Source organism: Manis javanica, chromosome 1, assembly GCF_040802235.1.
Source record: "Manis javanica isolate MJ-LG chromosome 1, MJ_LKY, whole genome shotgun sequence".
Lineage (NCBI taxonomy): Eukaryota > Metazoa > Chordata > Mammalia > Pholidota > Manidae > Manis > Manis javanica.
In genome coordinates, this window is record NC_133156.1 from 96,693,706 (window position 1) to 96,711,006 (window position 17,301).

At 40.5% G+C, this 17,301-nt stretch overlaps 1 protein-coding gene across 1 annotated transcript; it reads right to left on the reverse strand.

Moving 5' to 3' along the window:
- Positions 1–11,960: 11,960 nt before the first annotated feature.
- Positions 11,961–15,696, reverse strand: CARTPT (CART prepropeptide). Its single transcript, XM_017656323.3, has 3 exons — positions 13,848–15,696; positions 13,334–13,417; positions 11,961–12,512 (listed from the first exon to the last, which is right to left on the reverse strand). Exons 1-3 carry the CDS (start codon positions 14,001–14,003, stop codon positions 12,405–12,407), a joined length of 348 nt encoding a protein of 115 aa, XP_017511812.1. The 5' UTR covers positions 14,004–15,696; the 3' UTR covers positions 11,961–12,404.
- Between the last annotated feature and the right edge of the window lie 1,605 nt (positions 15,697–17,301).

Here is a 17,301-nt window from a genome sequence, read left to right on the forward strand (position 1 = left end):
CTTACCATACGTAGAACAGAAGGAAAATTCTTCAATCTAAGAAAGAGTATTGTTTTTAAAATTTACAAAAAATATAAATTTTCTGTTAAACTTTAGAAGCATTGTCACTGAAGTCAAGAATAAGATAAGAATGCCTGCCATCACCCCTATACCATTGACATTATACTGATAAATCTAACCAATGTAATAATAAAAAATAAGCAAAACTATAAAAATTAAGAAAATCATCCTTACTTTCAGGTAACTATATACAAAGAAAATCCAAGAGAATAAATTAAAATATTAAAACTAATATGGAAGTTGAAATATTACAGGATATCATCAGTATATAAACATGGAATACGGCCTTATTATATACCACTAAATCAGGAATAAAATATGATAGAATTAGAAAGTAAACATATTAGCAACAAAAACCTAGATACAAGATAAAAAATCTACAATTTTTTAAAGTCTAAAACCTAATAAATCCAAAATTATATGAAGAAAATTACTGAAGTTATTGAAGGATATTTTTAAAGATCTAAATAAGTTTAGAGATCTAAAAGATAAGCTCTTTATAAGTTATAACATATCTTTTTAAAGATCTAAAATAAAGATTTAGATCTTTAAAGATCTAAGTAAGTGGAGACACCATACCATGTTCACAAATTGAGAATGAAACAAGGTCAACATTTCAGTTCTTTCCATTATTAATTTACAAGATCAATGAAATTCTAATCAAAATCTAACAGAGCTTTTGATAAAATTTTACAAGCTGATGCTAAAATTTATATATAACAGTGCAATAACAGGAATAAAAGTGTTTTGAAAAAGTGTGTAGTGATGAGAAGGCGGAGGACTGCTTTACCAGATGAGGCTTCCAGGAACTGGTCTCATGCTCACACCTGCCCATTGTTGTGGTAAGCTGGCACTCACAGCTAGGCCATGTTTTTCTCCAGTAGGACTTATACCATCTCACAGAACACCAACCTCAGACAAGGTCACTCTGAGACCATAATAAAATGAGTCAGAACAAAGCTATTTGATATTTTTGCCTAACCACAGACAAAAATAAGATCCCTCTACTACCCACAAGATACCAAGCATTTCTCCTCTCAGCTAAAACAAGTGACTGCTACTTCTTTACCAAGCACAAATTTATTCTCAATCTAGCCTGCTTTCCCTATGAATAATACTTATTGGGATATCCAATCACAGAACCGTCCCCATTTCCTGATGACACCCAATATAGAGTGAATGCCCTCTTGGCCAGGCCCTTCTCATAATCACCTAACAAAAATCCAGTATTATACATCAATGGTGAAAGATGGAATCTTCAATGAATTCTGGTAAGACAATGACTCTTCGATATAAAAAAACAGAATTAAATCCCAACCTTATCTCATCATACCAAAAATAAATTTCAGATGGATTAATAATGTTAAAATGAAAAGTTCCAAAACTTATAGAAAAATATAGGGGAATATTGTTATGATTTGAGACAGTATTATTTTAAATTAGGCACAAACATGAAAGGAAAATAGTAACACATTTGACTACATTGAAATTTATAACTGCACAGCAAAAGAAAACTATGGTAAAAAGATAAGCCATAGATTAGGAGATATTTGCAACATATACAGCCAATAAGGAAGCAGTTTTCTAAATATATGAAGAACTCTTACAAATGGATTAGAAAAAAACAAATAGCCCAACTGAAAAATAGGCAATATACATGGAGAGACAATTCACCAAAATCCAGATGGCCAACATGCACAGGAAAAGATGCTCTGCATGACTAATCATCAGGGAAATGCAAATCACAACAACAATGGAACATCACCTGACACCGGTTAGAAATGCCATTATCCAAAAGACAAGAAATAACAAGTGTTGGCAAGGATGTGGAGAAAAGGGCAACCTCCTACACTGCTGGTAAGAACGTAAATTGGTCCAGCCACTATGGAAAGCACTATGGAGGTTTCTCAAAAAACTGAAAATAGAAATACCATATGACCCTGTATTTTCACTTCTGGGAATTTACCTGAAGAAAACAAAATCACTGATTCAAAAAGATATTTGCACTCCTATGCTAATTGCTGCATTATTTACAATGAAAACAACAAAAGCATCCAACAATAGATGAATGGTTAAAGAAGATGTGGTAGGGCTCAGGAAAAAAGAAGGCAGAGTTGGAAAGCAAGATGGAAACCTCCTCCTACACACACACCAAGGAAGCAACTACAGCAAATACAACTAACCCTGAAAATGACCTGAACACTGCAGAACAGACCACCCACAGCTGGTGAAGAAGAGATCACACAGAGAAGAGTAAGTTGGCCACAATCAGTTGGGACCCCAGCCCTGCTCCCATTCCAGCACACCACAAGTGGGAGGAAGAGGAATGGAGAGGGGAGAAGATAGAGACTCAGGAACTCTGCACAGCTGTCCTGGAGATCTGCTCTGGGAACACAAGTCCACATTGCACTGGGTTCTGGTGAATAGTAGGGTTGGACACGAGAGAGAGGTGGAGCACTCTGGGAAACTGATTTCAGCCACTTGCGGAGGACAGGCATGCTCCACCTGTCCTGCTGAGACCCAAAATGGAGGTGGTAGTTTGAAAGGTTTGCCAGCAGTGGGAGGGGTGCCAGAGAGGTGAGGGTTAGATAGAGCCATCTCTGCAAGAGAAAGGCCAGATGGACAACATTTCCTCAGCCCTCACTCTGCCCAACAGGTTGGGCATTTTCAGGAGCTCCAAACACCCCATCCCCTTCCCTGGCAGCTCAGACCTGAGGCACTTCCCTGAACACCACAAGCACACTAGCCCACCTTGCCCAGTAGCATCAGGCTTTGCTGCCTGGCAGGCACAGGGAGGCTTTTCCAGCTTTCTTGGCCCTTTCTCAGCCCAACTAGGGAGGTGTCTACAGGAGCCATCTCTGAGTACTGCTTGTCCTTACAGGCAGCTCAACCTGGTGCTGCACACACCTGCACCTCTCATAACCACATGCCTATGCACCTCATTACCATACACCTCACCTCTCACTACTGTGCAACCACATGACTGTTATATAGTTAGAAAGCTATCCATGAGCCTTATAGTAACCACAATCCTAAAGCCTATAATAGATGAACAAAAAATTAAAAAAGAGAAATCCAACCATAACTCTAAAGAAAACTATCAAATAACAAGAGAAGAGCATTTAAGAGAGAAAGAAAGGAACAGAGAAGAACTATAGAAACAACCAGAAAACAATTAGTAAAATGGCAGTAACCACATATCTATCAATAATCACCTTAAATGTAAATGGACTGACTGTACCAATCAAAAGACACAGAGGAGCAGAATGGATACAGACACAAGACCCATCTATATGCTGCCTACAAGAAACACATTTCATCCCAAAGGCTGAAAATGAAGGGATGGTAAAAGATATTTCATGCAAATAATAGGGAGAAAAGAGCAGGAGTAGCAGTACATATATCAGACAAAATAGACTTCAAAATAAAGAAAGTAATAAAAGACAAAGAAGGATGCTACAAATGATAAAGGGGTCAGTCCAACAAGAGGATATAACCATTATAAATATCTATGCACCCAACATAGAAGCACCCACATATGTACAACAAATACTAATAGAATTAAAGGGAAAATAGAATGCAATGCATTCATTTTAGTAGACTTGAACACACCACTCATTCCAAAGGATAGATCCACCAGACAGAAAATAAGCAAGGAGACTGAGGCACTGAACAACACATTGGAACAGATGGACTTGACAGATATCCACATAACATCCCACCCAAAAGCAGCAGGATAAACAGTTTTTCACAGTGCACATGGTACACTCTCCAGAATAGATCACATACTAGTCCACAAAAAGAGCTTCAATAAATTCAAGATTGAAATTGTATCAAGAAGTTCCTCTGACCACAGTGGTATATACTAGAAATAAATTACACAAAGAAAACAAAAAAACCCACATACATAGAGGCTAAACAACATGCTTCTAAATAATCAATGGATCAATGAACAAATCCAAGCAATACATGGAGACAAATGAAAACAAAGATACAACAGTCCAGAATTTGTGGGATTCTGCAAAAGGAGTTGTAAGACGAAGTACACAGCAATGCAGTCCTACCTCAAGAAACAAGAACAATCCCAAATAAACAGTCTAAACTCACAATTAAAGAAACTAGAAAATGAAGAACAAATTAAACTAAAAGTTAGTAGAAGGAGGGACATAATAAAGATCAGGGCAGATATAGATAAAATAGAAAAGAATAAAACAATAGAAATAATAAAATGAAGAGCTGGCTCTTTGAGAAGATAAAATAGGCAAACCCCTAGCCATACTTAACAAGAAAAAAAGTACAAATAAAAAAAGAGAGTATGCAAATAAACAAAATCAGAAACAAAATGGTATAGTCACAATGGATATTGCAGAAATAAAGAATTATTAGAGAATTCTTTGCAAAATTATATTCCAATAAATTAGACAACCTAGAAGTAATGGAAAAATTCCTAGAAAAATATAACCTTCCAAGACTGACCCAGGAAGAAACAGAAAACCTGAACAGACCAATTACCAGTAACAAAATTGAATTAGTAATCAAAAAGCTCCCAAAAAACAAAAGTTCGGGACCAGATGGCTTCACAGCTGAATTCAACTGTATCTTTAGTGAAGAATTAATACTCATCCATCTTAACATATTCCAAAAGGTAGAAGAGGAGGGAATACTTCCAAACTGATTCTGAGGTCAGCATCACTCTAATACCAAAACCAGACAGACACCATAAAAAAAGAAAATTATAGACAAATATCCTGATGAATATAGATGCAAAACCCTCAAAAATATATTAGCAACTGAACTCAAAAATACATAAAAAGGATCATCCATCACAACCAAGTGGGGTTTATTCCAGGGATGCAAGGATGGTACAATATTCATAAATCAATGTGATACACACATTAACAAAAACAAGGATAAAAACCACATGAGCATCTCATTAGATGCTAAAAAATCATTTGACAAAATTCAACATCTATTCATGATAAAAACTCTCAACAAAATGAGTATAGAGGGTGTGTACCTCTACATAGTAAAGGCTTTATATGACAAACCAACAGCTAACATCATACTCAATGGCAGAAAGCTGAAAGATTTTACTCTAAGATCAGAAACAAGATAAGGATGTCCACTCTCACCACTTTTATTCAACATAATACTGGTGGTCCTAGCTATAGCAATCAGACAACACAGAGATAAAAGGCATCCAAATTGGTAAGGAAGAATTAAAACTGTCACCATTTGCAGATGACATGTTATTATATATAAAAAACGCTAAAGACCCCACAAAACAACTATTAGAACTAGTAACTGGAATCAGCAAAGTTGCAGAATACTTAATTAATACACAGAAATCTGTTGCACTCCTATATACTAACAATGAATTAGCAGAAAGAGAAATTAGGAAAACAACCCCTAGGAATAAACCTAACCAAGGAAGTGAAAGACCTATACTATGAAAACTGTAAGACACTCATGAGAGAAGTTAAAGAAGACACAAATAAATGGAAATCCATCCTGTGCTCATGGATAGGAAAAATTAATATTGTCAAAATGGCCATCCTGCCCAAAGCAATTTACAAATTCAATGCAATCCCTGTCAAAATACCAAAGGCATTATTCAATGAACTATAGCAAATAATCCTAAAATTCATATTAAACCACAAAAGACCCCAAATAGCCAAAGCAAACCTGAGAAAGAAGAGAAAGCTGGGGGTGTTATGCTCCCTGACTTGAAGCTATACTACAAAACTACAGTAATCAAATCAGTATGGTACTGACACAAGAACAGGTGTATAGATCAATGGAACAGAATAGAAAGCCCAGATATAAACCACCCCCCATATGATTCCCTGCCCATTTTTTAATTGGGTTATTTGTTTTTTGGGTGTTGAGCTATATGAGCTCTTTATATATTTTGGATGTTAACCCCTTATTAGATAAGTCATTTATGAAAATATTCTCCCATATTGTAGGATGCCATTTTGTTCTGCTGATGGAGTGCTTTGCTATACAAAAGGTTTTTAGTTTGTAGTCCCACTGTTTCAGGGAATCTGAACAGACACTACTCCAAAGAAGAAATTTGGATGGCTAGCAGGCATGTGAAAAGATGCTCCACATCACTAATTATCAGGGAACTGCAAATTAAAACCACAGTGAGATATCACCTCACACCAGTTAGGATGGCCAACATCCAAAAGACAAGTTTGTTTCCCTTTCCTGAGGAGATGCATTCAGGAAAAAGTTGCTCATGTTTATATTCAAGAAATTTTTACCTATGTTTTCAAAGAGTTTTACGGTTTCATGTCTTACTTCAGGTCTTTGATTCATTTTGAGTTTACTTTTATGTATGGAGTTAGACAATAATCCAGTTTCATGCTCTTACATGTAGCTGTCCAGTTTTGCAAACACCAGTTGTTGAAGAGGCTGTCTTTTCCCCCATTGTATATTCATGGCTCCTTTATCATATATTAATTGGCTATATATGTGTGGGTTTATACCTAGGCCATCTATTCTGTTCCATTGATCTATGGGTCTGTTCTTGTGCCAGTACCAAATTGCTTTGATTACTGTGGCTTTGCAGTAGAGCATGAAGTTAGGGCACATAATCACCCCAGCTTTATTGCTTTGGCTATTTGGGGTCTTTTGTGGTTCCATATAAATTTTAGAACTATTTGTTCTAGTTCATTGAAGAATGCTGTTGGGGGTTTGATAGGGATTGCATTGAATCTGTTGATTGCTTTAGGCAGGATGGCCATTTTGACATTATTAATTCTTCTACATATCCATGAGCACAGGATGCATATCCATTTATTTGTGTCCTTTTTAATTTCTCTCATGAGTGTCTTAATAATTTTCAGGGTATCCTTTTCATTTTTTACAGTCCTTATGCTGCTTTTATTTATCCTGAAACAGTGGGCAACCACAGCTGCAGGCCTCAACCTACATATATACCAAGCAGTTCAACTTTTTCTTGTAATGTCTTGATGTTTCTGTGCTTCTTGAGAGCACTTTCAGCATTACTAGTGGCACTTCATATGGATCCTACAGTGTTATTCAAGGTTTACAGTATTGCATAAAACATGAAGAAAAATACACAAGAATGATGACAGATCCCTTGATGAACAATTTACTGAAGAGAGAAACTGCTCACATGAAATGATTAGCATCACAACGTATTTTAAGCAGACTCTCACAACACCTAGGCTAAGCATAATAGCAACAGGAGGTGGCCACAAAATTATTACAGTAGTATAGTACATATTACATTTACTTTTATATAGTTATGATTTAATAATGCATCTTTACATCTCTCTCAATGGTGAATGGCTCCATGTATAGTCTGTACATGTGTGTAAGGTTTGATAAATTTTAACTTTTTATAACAGACTTGTTTATATATTTTATGGTAGTAAATGATAAAAATAGACTAGTTATCATCAGAGAAATGCAAATTAAAACCACAATGAGATATCACCTCACACCAGTAAGGATCGCCACCATCCAAAAGACAAACAACAACAAATGTTGGTGAGGTTGTGGAGAAAGGGGAACCCTCCTACACTGCTGGTAGGAATGTAAATTAGTTCAACCATCATGGAAAGCAGTATGGAGGTTCCTCAAAAAGCTCAAAATAGACATACCATTTGACCCAGAATCCCACTTCTAGGAATTTACCCTAAGAATGCAGCAGCCCAATTTAAAAAAGACAGATGCACCCCTATGTTTATCACAGCACTATTTACAATAGCCAAGAAATGGAAGAAACCTAAGTGTCCATCAGTAGATGAATGGATAAAGAAGATGTGGTACATATACACAATGGAATATTATTCAGCCATAGAAGAAAACAAATTCTACCATTTGCAACAACATGGATGGAGCTAGAGGGTATTATGCTCAGTGAAATAAGCCAGGCAGAGAAAGACAAGTACCAAATGATTTCACTCATATGTGGAATATAAGAACAAAGGAAAAACTGAAGGAACAAAACAGCAGCAGAATCACAGAACCCAAGAAAGGACTAACAGTTACCAAAGGGAAAGGGACTGGGGAGGATGGGTGGGAAGGGAGGGATAAGGGGGGGAAAAAGAAAGGGGCATTACGATTAGCATGTATAATGTGTGGTGGGGCACGGGGAGGGCTGTGCAACACAGAGAAGGCAAGTAGTGATTTTACTGCATCTTACTACACTGATGGACAGTGACTAATGGGGTATGTGGTGGGGGGGACTTGGTGAAGGGGGGAGTCTAGTAAACATAATGTTCTTCATGTAATTGTAGATTAATGATACCAAAAAAAAATACCATGCTTGTAAAACATAAAAAAAAATAGACTAGTCATCTACACACATTTTATGCATTCATGATATACATCTTAATTTTTTTCAATATTTCTAGGCTGCAAGTTTTTAAAATTGTCACAAATCTCCAAAAAATTTTCCAATACATTTATTGAAAAAAACCCATGTATAAGTGGACCCAGTGTTGTCCAAATATCAACTGTATTCTCAAGCCAAAACAGTTGTGCTGATAGATCCTCAAGACAGAGATCCTGAAAAGAACACGGAATACTGAAGAGTATTGAAAGGTGATGCCAGGACAACCAACATGCTCAGTGTGTCTCTCTCAGTCTTGCTTTCCCTTGCGATATTCCTGATCTACAAATATCTGTTGATTCTACCTGGTACCTGTTCAAGGTAACAGTATACACCTGAGGAGGCCCAAAGACCTATTTAGAGGGGTAGCCATTTGGCCCTCTCCTCATCTGGCATTCATCTTCTCGGAGTCCACTGTCTTCTTTCAGTTCCTCAAACATACCAACATTATCCTGCCTTTGAACTTTTATGCACATCATACTCTCTGCCTGAAGCACTCTTCCTTTCTGACCCCTCCTTCCACCCTGCCTTTGGCATGACTGGATCCTTATCCTTCATCTCATAGCTCAAATACCACCTCTTCTGACCATGTACTTGACAATGTCCTTCTTAGAATTTCTTATGGCTTATAATTTCTATTTGTTTCCTATTTATTGTCTGTTCTCACTTGTAGACTATAAACCACAGACTATAAACTCCATGAGAACAGGGATTATGTCTATCTTGTTTACCATTATGTTCTCAACATACAGCAGATGGAAGGCACTCAAGAAATTGTGGAATGAATAGGACTACATTAAAAATTAGCTCAGCATTGCAGTGGCTCTAGGGTAAGGATCTTAGCAGAACCATCTGAGGATCTTATTTAAACTACACAATACTAAGCCTCATCCTTAACTACACTCCCCTGTCCAAGAAAAAAGAGCTGGATAGTAGTTGAAACCATAAAAACAGATTTTATTCAGGACTGTTGCAGCAGGGAAAAGAGACCTCACTATAAAAAGTAGCTCAATTCCAAATAGAGAATGAGCAAGTGGGATTTTATGGCCAAGGAGAAGGGTGGGGGTCTGTGGATGGAAAATTACTAGGAGGAAACATCAGAGATAAGGGAGATTCCAGCTAAACCTATCTGACAGGATGTTTGCTAACAACAAGCCAGAGTGCTAAGACATTACCTAGGGCATGGTGGAGGATGAGAAAACTGAGGAGATATCCAGGGTGATCAGATATGGAAGATGGGGCTTGCAGAATTGACTTAGCTGGGTTCTTGCTAAAACTAGATTTTACAAGGAAATGCATAGATAGGCCCAGGAGAAGATTCAGGAGCCGGACTGAAGTTTGGTCAAGCAAAGAACCTTTGTCAATGATTCAGATATGTTACCATCATGATTGGAAAGGAGTGGGGGTCACAAGTATACTATGTGTCTCTCACAGCCCTCCAGATTCTGACATAAGGGGTGTAATATCAGTAATGACTGTGGGAAGGGGAGTGGTTGTGTGTAATTAAGTCCTCTAGTAACTTTTGAACATCAGCTCCAGCCCCCTGTGAGAACCATTGCTCTAGTTACATCATTCTTATGTCTGTAACATTCTGTCGATCTTTAGATGTAGCTGCAAGACAACTCTCAGATGCCTGATCTTTCAGCCAATCTCAGATCTCTGGGGCTCATCTATGCACAACTGCATATGGGCAAATACTATTCTCATTACAATTTTTCTTAATATTTGACATTCTTGTCCTCTACCACAGGGACCTTCAGCCATTAAACATACTAAGGCATTCTATTTGAAGAGTAGCTCTAATACTGATAAACCAAGAAGGCAAAGTTACTTCAAACAAGCCAGTTAAGATTGAATGTTGCCATCATTAGTGAAGAATGTCATTAGCACCATGAACTTAAAATTTGGGCCCCCGCAGACAAAACTTTTGAAAAACCCTTTTCATGCGAGCCCACAGATTACCCACCACCAATCCCCCAGAAGTCCATACCTTTTAGTCATATTAAACAAGAAAGGAGGGGTGATGTGGTAGGGGTAGGTATGAAGGGGACAAGGTAAAGGAGTTTAGAGCAGAGTTATTACTTTCTTGGAACCACAAATTCCTCCAGCATCTCTTTCTTTTGGGGAAACTTTCCAGGCTGAAATAAGGAGCCGTTCACAGTGTTCCCTAGGGGTCCTGCCTGTGTACTGGTCAATGATTAAAGTATTTCCTGATCTTACTTAGGACTGACACGAATATAAATAGCTAAGGTACTCAAGAAGGCTAGGAGTTTAATGTAAATGCTTTCTGGGAAAGCAGCCGACTATGAAACTATTAAGCTATGGCAGCTTTTAAAGATTAAAATGTAATGTATCTTAATCACAACTAAACCTGTCATAGATTAATTCAAATGGGAATGTGACTCCACAAATACTGGCACCCTAGTGGGTTAATTTCTATTAAAGAAATAAGTGCTTTCTGTGGAATTTGGGAAAACAACTGCCTGACCAACTGCCCAGAGTGACATAGAGGGAAAAGACAAATAAAGTTTTGGAGTCAGATAGATTAGAGATGAAATCATGATTTAGAATTGTCTGACTTGAGCAAGTTCCATCATCTCTTGGCCTCTGTTTCCTATTCTGAAAATAACATGGCCATAATATCTGCCTTGCAAGATTATTTAATATAAAAATAAGAACACTGCAAATAGCCCCTGTGTATGAGAATATTTTCTGTCAGCACCCTCTATCTGCCCACTAACCAGCAGAGGGACTTACTTTTCAGGGTCTGCTGTTACACAGGTGCCTTGTGTGTCTGCATTGGGAAGCTGTAAGAATCTGTTCCTCTCATGATGCTACTTCTTCAATGTTACTTGCTCTGGCTTAAAGCCTAAGAAATGTGACCTCAAGTGAGCACTCAGAAATACTTAATGGCTACTAAACTTCACATTTAAGATGTGTTTCTTGAGCTGAGTCTGCCCTCTGTCAATTTTCATTTTTCCCCTCAAAACCACTTACTAAGATGACTAGTTTTCCTTTGAACAGAGAATTTTTCCAATATTGTGTATTAACGAGTGGGAATGATTGGGTCTTACACCCTTAAAGCAACTGATTATAGCTGTTTCCCTTTCTTTGGACAAACAACCCCCAAAGAATCCATTTTTTTATCAGTGAATATCTTCTAATTAAGGAGTAGCCAAAACAAAAGTCCTAATTTTTCAAACTGCTTTTAATGTGGCTAACATCTCACTGTGGTCTCACTCTAAATTAAAAGGTCTAGCTAAAGGTTTTAATAGACAAAATTGTATCAGCTCAACTCTAACCATCTCCATCTCATCACACACACACGCATCACACACCACTGCAATCAAAGATAAATACAAAGCACCAAAGCTTGTGTTGCACACTCCTAATTAATGATCAAAACTCCTTGGAGTCAAGGTGCTGTTCTCCCAATAGGCTGCTATTTTAAAAATATTTCTCTTTCAAAACAACAGCATGATTAATTCCACCATTCCTACTTAAATTACTTAAGGTGTAGAAAAAACAATACATTATGAGCAATAAGTAAAAACACTTTATTATGTATAATTTGTACATGCTTCACTTTGTGTTGCTTGGGGTTATTTTCCAAGTTGTGATGTCATCTACCAAGATTAACTAGATCTAATTTTCATCTTGCCATGCCACATACAAAAATACAATTTTCAAAGTGGAAATTGCCCTTGTTTACACAAAGACACGCAAGTGTTTGTCTGATAAATAAGAAAAGAATATTTTGCACATGTATCAACACCAGACAAGGCATTATCCTTCACACAGTATTATCTAATGTGTTTTTGTATTTGGAAACAGCAGGAAAGGAACCCCTTCGCCTCACAGGGAAATGCAAACTTTGTTGCTAAAACCAAACTCCAGGGATGACGGTGTGGTCTTCTCAGGGAAACTGGAGGAGTGGGGAAGGGGTGGAGATCTATGGAGGAGGACAGAAGCCTCATAAGCACTTCAGTAGGAACGAATTGCAGGAGGTTCCTCGGGGACAGTTACACAGCTTCCCGATCCTCGCTCCTTTTCGCACTGCGCACCGCTCCCCGGCATCGCACTGCAAACACAATGTGTGGTCAGTCGGCAAGCGCAAACCCAGGCTCCCAACGGGTATGTCTCCCCATCAACACGATTACCCTCATGGGAAAAACAGATGGACCCTATCACTACCACCAGAGGTCTAAGGATAGTCAGGCCCGAAACAAAAATACCTGTGTTTATAACTTCAGTGAAAGAACATAAAAAGAAATTTAAGCTATTGAAACCTTCCTACTTCCTACCTTTGGGGTGGGGTGGGGTGTTAAATTTTCTGGCTCCTTTAATTGTACATCAAAAAAAAAATCAACCAGAGCTTTTTACTATGAAATAAACAATACACTTATATTCTCTCACAACCCCTACTCCCTGCTTTGCACCTCCTCATCCCAAGAAGGAAGGTGTGTGTGTGTGATACCCAAGAAAGGTGACCAGCCCTGAATCAAGAATATCAACCCTGGAACTTAGGTCAAAAAATGCCAATGCTCCGGAAGGCAGAAAGAAAATTGGAGGAACAAGAACTGAATAGATGTGAGGGCTTTTCCAATTCAGAGATTATTCGTGAGGTGAAAAAAACGCTCCTCTTCAGGAAATGCTCCTTCCCGCACAGACCCAAGAGCTGGTTCCTGGCACACGCTGTTCAATACCCGAAAACGGCTAGTCTTACTCTATCCCCTTAGAGACCAAGGGTCAAGGGCTGGTGCTGGCAACAAAGGGGAGGCCAAGGAACTCTACAAACCCACTACCTGAATTATTTAGCCACATAAAATGTGGCGTATAAGACTCATTGCGGTGTATTTCCTCTTGGAAAAACATGTGGAGAGGGTGACCCCAAAGCCTTACCATGGGGACTTGGCCGTACTTCTTCCCATAGATGGGAATACTTTTACTCTTGAGCTTCTTCAGGACTTCCTGTAGCGCTTCGATCTGCAACACACCGCCCCCGGAGCCTTAAGCTGCCGCCTTGGCTGCGAGCCCAACCCAGGTGCTCACTTCCAGCCCTAGTTATAAGGAGCCCCAGAAACACACGCACTCCTCCCTGGGATTCCGCAGACAAAAAGGGATGTTCGAGGGGTGGAAACTTAGCGAGCGCTGTCCTAGTTACAGTGACCGCAGGTCCCTCAGCCTCTAAGACTCTTGCTCCGAGGGGCCGGGACAAGGGCTTCGCTCTACAAACTGCCTGGAGCCTGTGAGCTCGCGACGGTCTCAGGATGGCAGCGGGAGCCTGGGCTTTGCTCTCATCTCCCCGCGCCCTGACTGGGAATGGGAGCGGGGAGGGAGGGAGGGAGAGGAGGGACGCGTACAAAGGAAGGACAGCGCGGCAGCCCAAGGGTTCTGGGGCAAGGGAAATACCGACCAGCTCCTTCTCATGGGAGGCATCCTCTACGGCGGAGTAGACGTCCAGGGCTCGGGGCTGGAGCTCGGCGTCCTCCTGGGCACGGGTGCCCAGCAGACAGAGCAGCAGCAGGGCGGCGCCCAGGAAGGGCAGCAGCCGCAGGCGGGGGCTCTCCATGGTGCTGAAACCGCGTCGCTGGGACACCTCGGGCGCCCGCCTTTTATAGAGAGCCCGCGCCTGGGTGAAGGGAAGAAGGAAGGGGCGAGGAAGGAAGGGGGTGTGGAGGAGGGTCCGGGTCAACCGTCTGTAGGCAGCGCTCCGCCGCCGCTTGACGTCAATGCCCGCCGGGCTCCAGGCGCCCAGGAACGAGGCTCTGCGCACAATTGGATGAGAGCGCAGAGACCGGGACCCCGCGCCCCCAAGAGCTGTCAGCCCGCGGCAAGGGACTTCCCCTTAGGGGCCTGAGCTGAAGTCGAGGAGGGAGAGGTGAGGAGTGAGGAGCGAGAAGGGGTTCGGAAGTGGAAAATGCCTTCCAGGCAAGACACAGGCAGAAGAGTCGCTCCCCATCACCTAGCAGCGGCGCGATCCACCTCACCAGCTCTGTCTTGCCTGTCATCCCAGCCCCATATGTGGCAGCAAGAAGTGGGTGTTGGCTCTAGGCAGGAATGTTTGTTGATGCCTTACTGGGCAAGGTAGGGGTAGGGGAAGCAAGCACAGTACATGTACGAAAGAGAAGTCATGGCCTTCCTAGCCACAAGTTCTTCGATGGTATCTGTGTGGTAGTGAGAAAGAAAACAGACAGCCCCAATTCAGGAGAGGTGCAGAGAGAGCAGAGAGCCAGATTCGGAGTCCAGTCCTGGCTCCACCACTCACAAGCTGTGTGACTCTGGGCAAAATAAAGAACCTATCTGAGCCTCACCTTTTTCTTTTGTACACCTGGAATTTTAAAATTACCTCACAGAGCCATCAAGAGGTTGGAATGAGAGACTAGGTGTGTAAAGCTCTAGCCCTTAGCACAGTAAGTACCAAGCCTCCCTGCCGCTTCTCTTTGAACTTTGAGGCTGCCCAGGTCAGTGGCTCTGTGCAATATCTCAGCCCTTCTCTAAGACAAATTCAACCATCCTCAGAACACCACCCACCCCTGATATTCAAGAAGCCTATTTAGAAAAGAAAGCAAATGGGGTGAAAAAATCAACTCTAGAGATCAGAAGCCAGTGATGAGCCCAGTCCTCCATGACTTGTGAAGATGCTGTTTTTTTAAAAGTTTGGTTCCTTACACTAAAAAAGCTCCTACAGGAGAGGCATTGTTTTTCCACTTAGAGGCTTATCCCTCCTGCTAGTTCACCCACCTCCTTTCACCACACCCTCTTTCTCTTAACTGTTCCTAAATTCATCCACTCTTCTCTATTCTCATTCTTACCACCCCACTCCAGGACAGCTGCCCCATCCTACTTCTTTGCCTTCCCTAATGCCCACCTTATCTTCTCTTACCTTCTTCTAATCCATAATTCATCACTTAAAATACCCAGTGGCTTCCCCTTTTACTAAGCACTGAATCTAAATTTCTCATCCTGACTTACCAAGCACATGATTTGCACTCTTCTCCAACCTCATGTCCTACCTTTCTGACCCAGGCCTCTCCATTCCAGCCTTAGTAGCCTTCTTTTTGGTCCTAGAACAGTCCTGTAACACTTTGAGGTCTTTGCACTTACATTACCTGGAAAGGTCTTTGTGCATCTCCAAATGATTGACTGCTTCTTGTCATTTAAATGTTTAAATGTCATTGAACACCCAATTTAAAGCATCCACCAATTTATTCTCTCACAGATTTATTGCTTAGCAGATGCTTTGGGTCAGCAGGACAGTTAATATATAATATGTGTCTGGTTATTTCATTTATCAAGTATTTATTATTCAAATGCATGCTGGGAAGCAAGTCAAGAAGTAATACCTCTTCTGATGAATAGCACACATATTAACAGCATCAAAATATTTTCCTTTGGAATAAATCCAACTTGAAAATGAATCTAACACCTCCCTCAGCTCTGCTTTTCACACACACCTTTCAATTCTACACAACTAAACTTCAGTAGCAGCACATTTTACTATTTCAACCTTACAAAAGACATATTGCCACTCATTGTAAAAACCATCTCCAGTGATTAAAGTATTCTAAGCTTCAGGAGAAAAATAGTCCCAAATAAGATTTTAGCCTATCTTTCTGCAAAGATGGGGATATTCCCAATGCAATATGTTCTCTCATTTTCTGTTCTCCCCAGATGCAAGTAATAGCTTTCCCTTTTTGCCATTTCTATTTGAAAATAACTCAAAAGTTCAACATTGAGGAGGCCCAAGATGGCCCTGAACTTACATTCTCTCACAGACACACTGAATCTACATTCACATATAGAATGTATGGGCTCCTAAAGAATTATGGGCTGACTGAGCAGCTTCTGCACAACAAAGGATAGAAAGACCATATAGGGAATGGCAGGAGAAATGGAGACACCATAATGACAGGAACCCCAGCCCAGAAGCTAAGAACTGCAATAGGGAAGGACATCAATGTGAGACCCATGTGTAGATTCACCTGCCCTTGGGCATGGAAAAACACTGTAGTTTAAAGGGAAACTACAATATAAGTGGAGAAAACCCATTTACTAACCCTGGAATATCTACCAAATGGTGGGGGAACTGTTGGAACTCTCTCAGGGGCCACCGCACTGGCAAGTGTCATTGTTTATGTTTCTCTGCCTCCCCCAAACCTTGATTGTGCAGATAGGAGTGGAGTCCAGGCACTCTAGCCTGCCTGCCACCTTAGCAAGACCCAGGTCCCTGGTACACACCAGCTCCACCTGCCCCCTCAAAGTGGCACCCCACCCATGCCCACAAAACCTCCAGCCATCCTATCAAGGCAGCACCAGGGCAGTACACATTGGGACACCTCCAGGCTGTGCCCATTTCAGCTCCAACTGTCTCACCAGGGAACCCCTATGTAGAGTGCACCAGGACTCCCCAGCCCATGCCTGCTTTAGCTCCAGCCAGCCAGCCAAAGCCATAAGACACACAATGTCTACCCAAGGAACAGTCCTACACAAGGCCACTCCTTCAAAAGTGGGAGAGGTAGATGTTCCACCTTCATAGAAACAAACACAGAGGTCAAACAAATTGAGGAGAAAGAGATGAATATGCCCCAAATGAAAAAAAAAAAAGACAAAGCTTCAGAAAAACAATTAAATGAAATGGAGATAAGCAATATACCTGATAAAGAGTTAAAAGTAATGGTTATAAGGATGCTCACTGGCCTTGGGAGGAGAGTGGGTGAACTCAGTGAGAACTTCAACAAAGAGATAGAATCAGAGTTGAAGAACACAATAACTGAAATGAAAAATACACTAAAGGGAATAAACAACAGATTAGAGGATGCAGGACAATGAATCAGCAATCTAGAAAATAGTAATGAAAAGCACCCAAG

Excerpts from the sequence above, each read along its gene's own strand:
- CARTPT (XM_017656323.3), bottom strand. The coding sequence starts at position 14,003 with ATGGAGAGCCCCCGCCTGCGGCTGCTGCCCTTCCTGGGCGCCGCCCTG. Across the intron at positions 13,418-13,847 it reads CCTCCCATGAGAAGGAGCTG|ATCGAAGCGCTACAGGAAGT; the intron begins GTCGGTATTTCC and ends GGTGTGTTGCAG. Across the intron at positions 12,513-13,333 it reads AGTACGGCCAAGTCCCCATG|TGCGATGCCGGGGAGCGGTG; the intron begins GTAAGGCTTTGG and ends TTGTGTTTGCAG.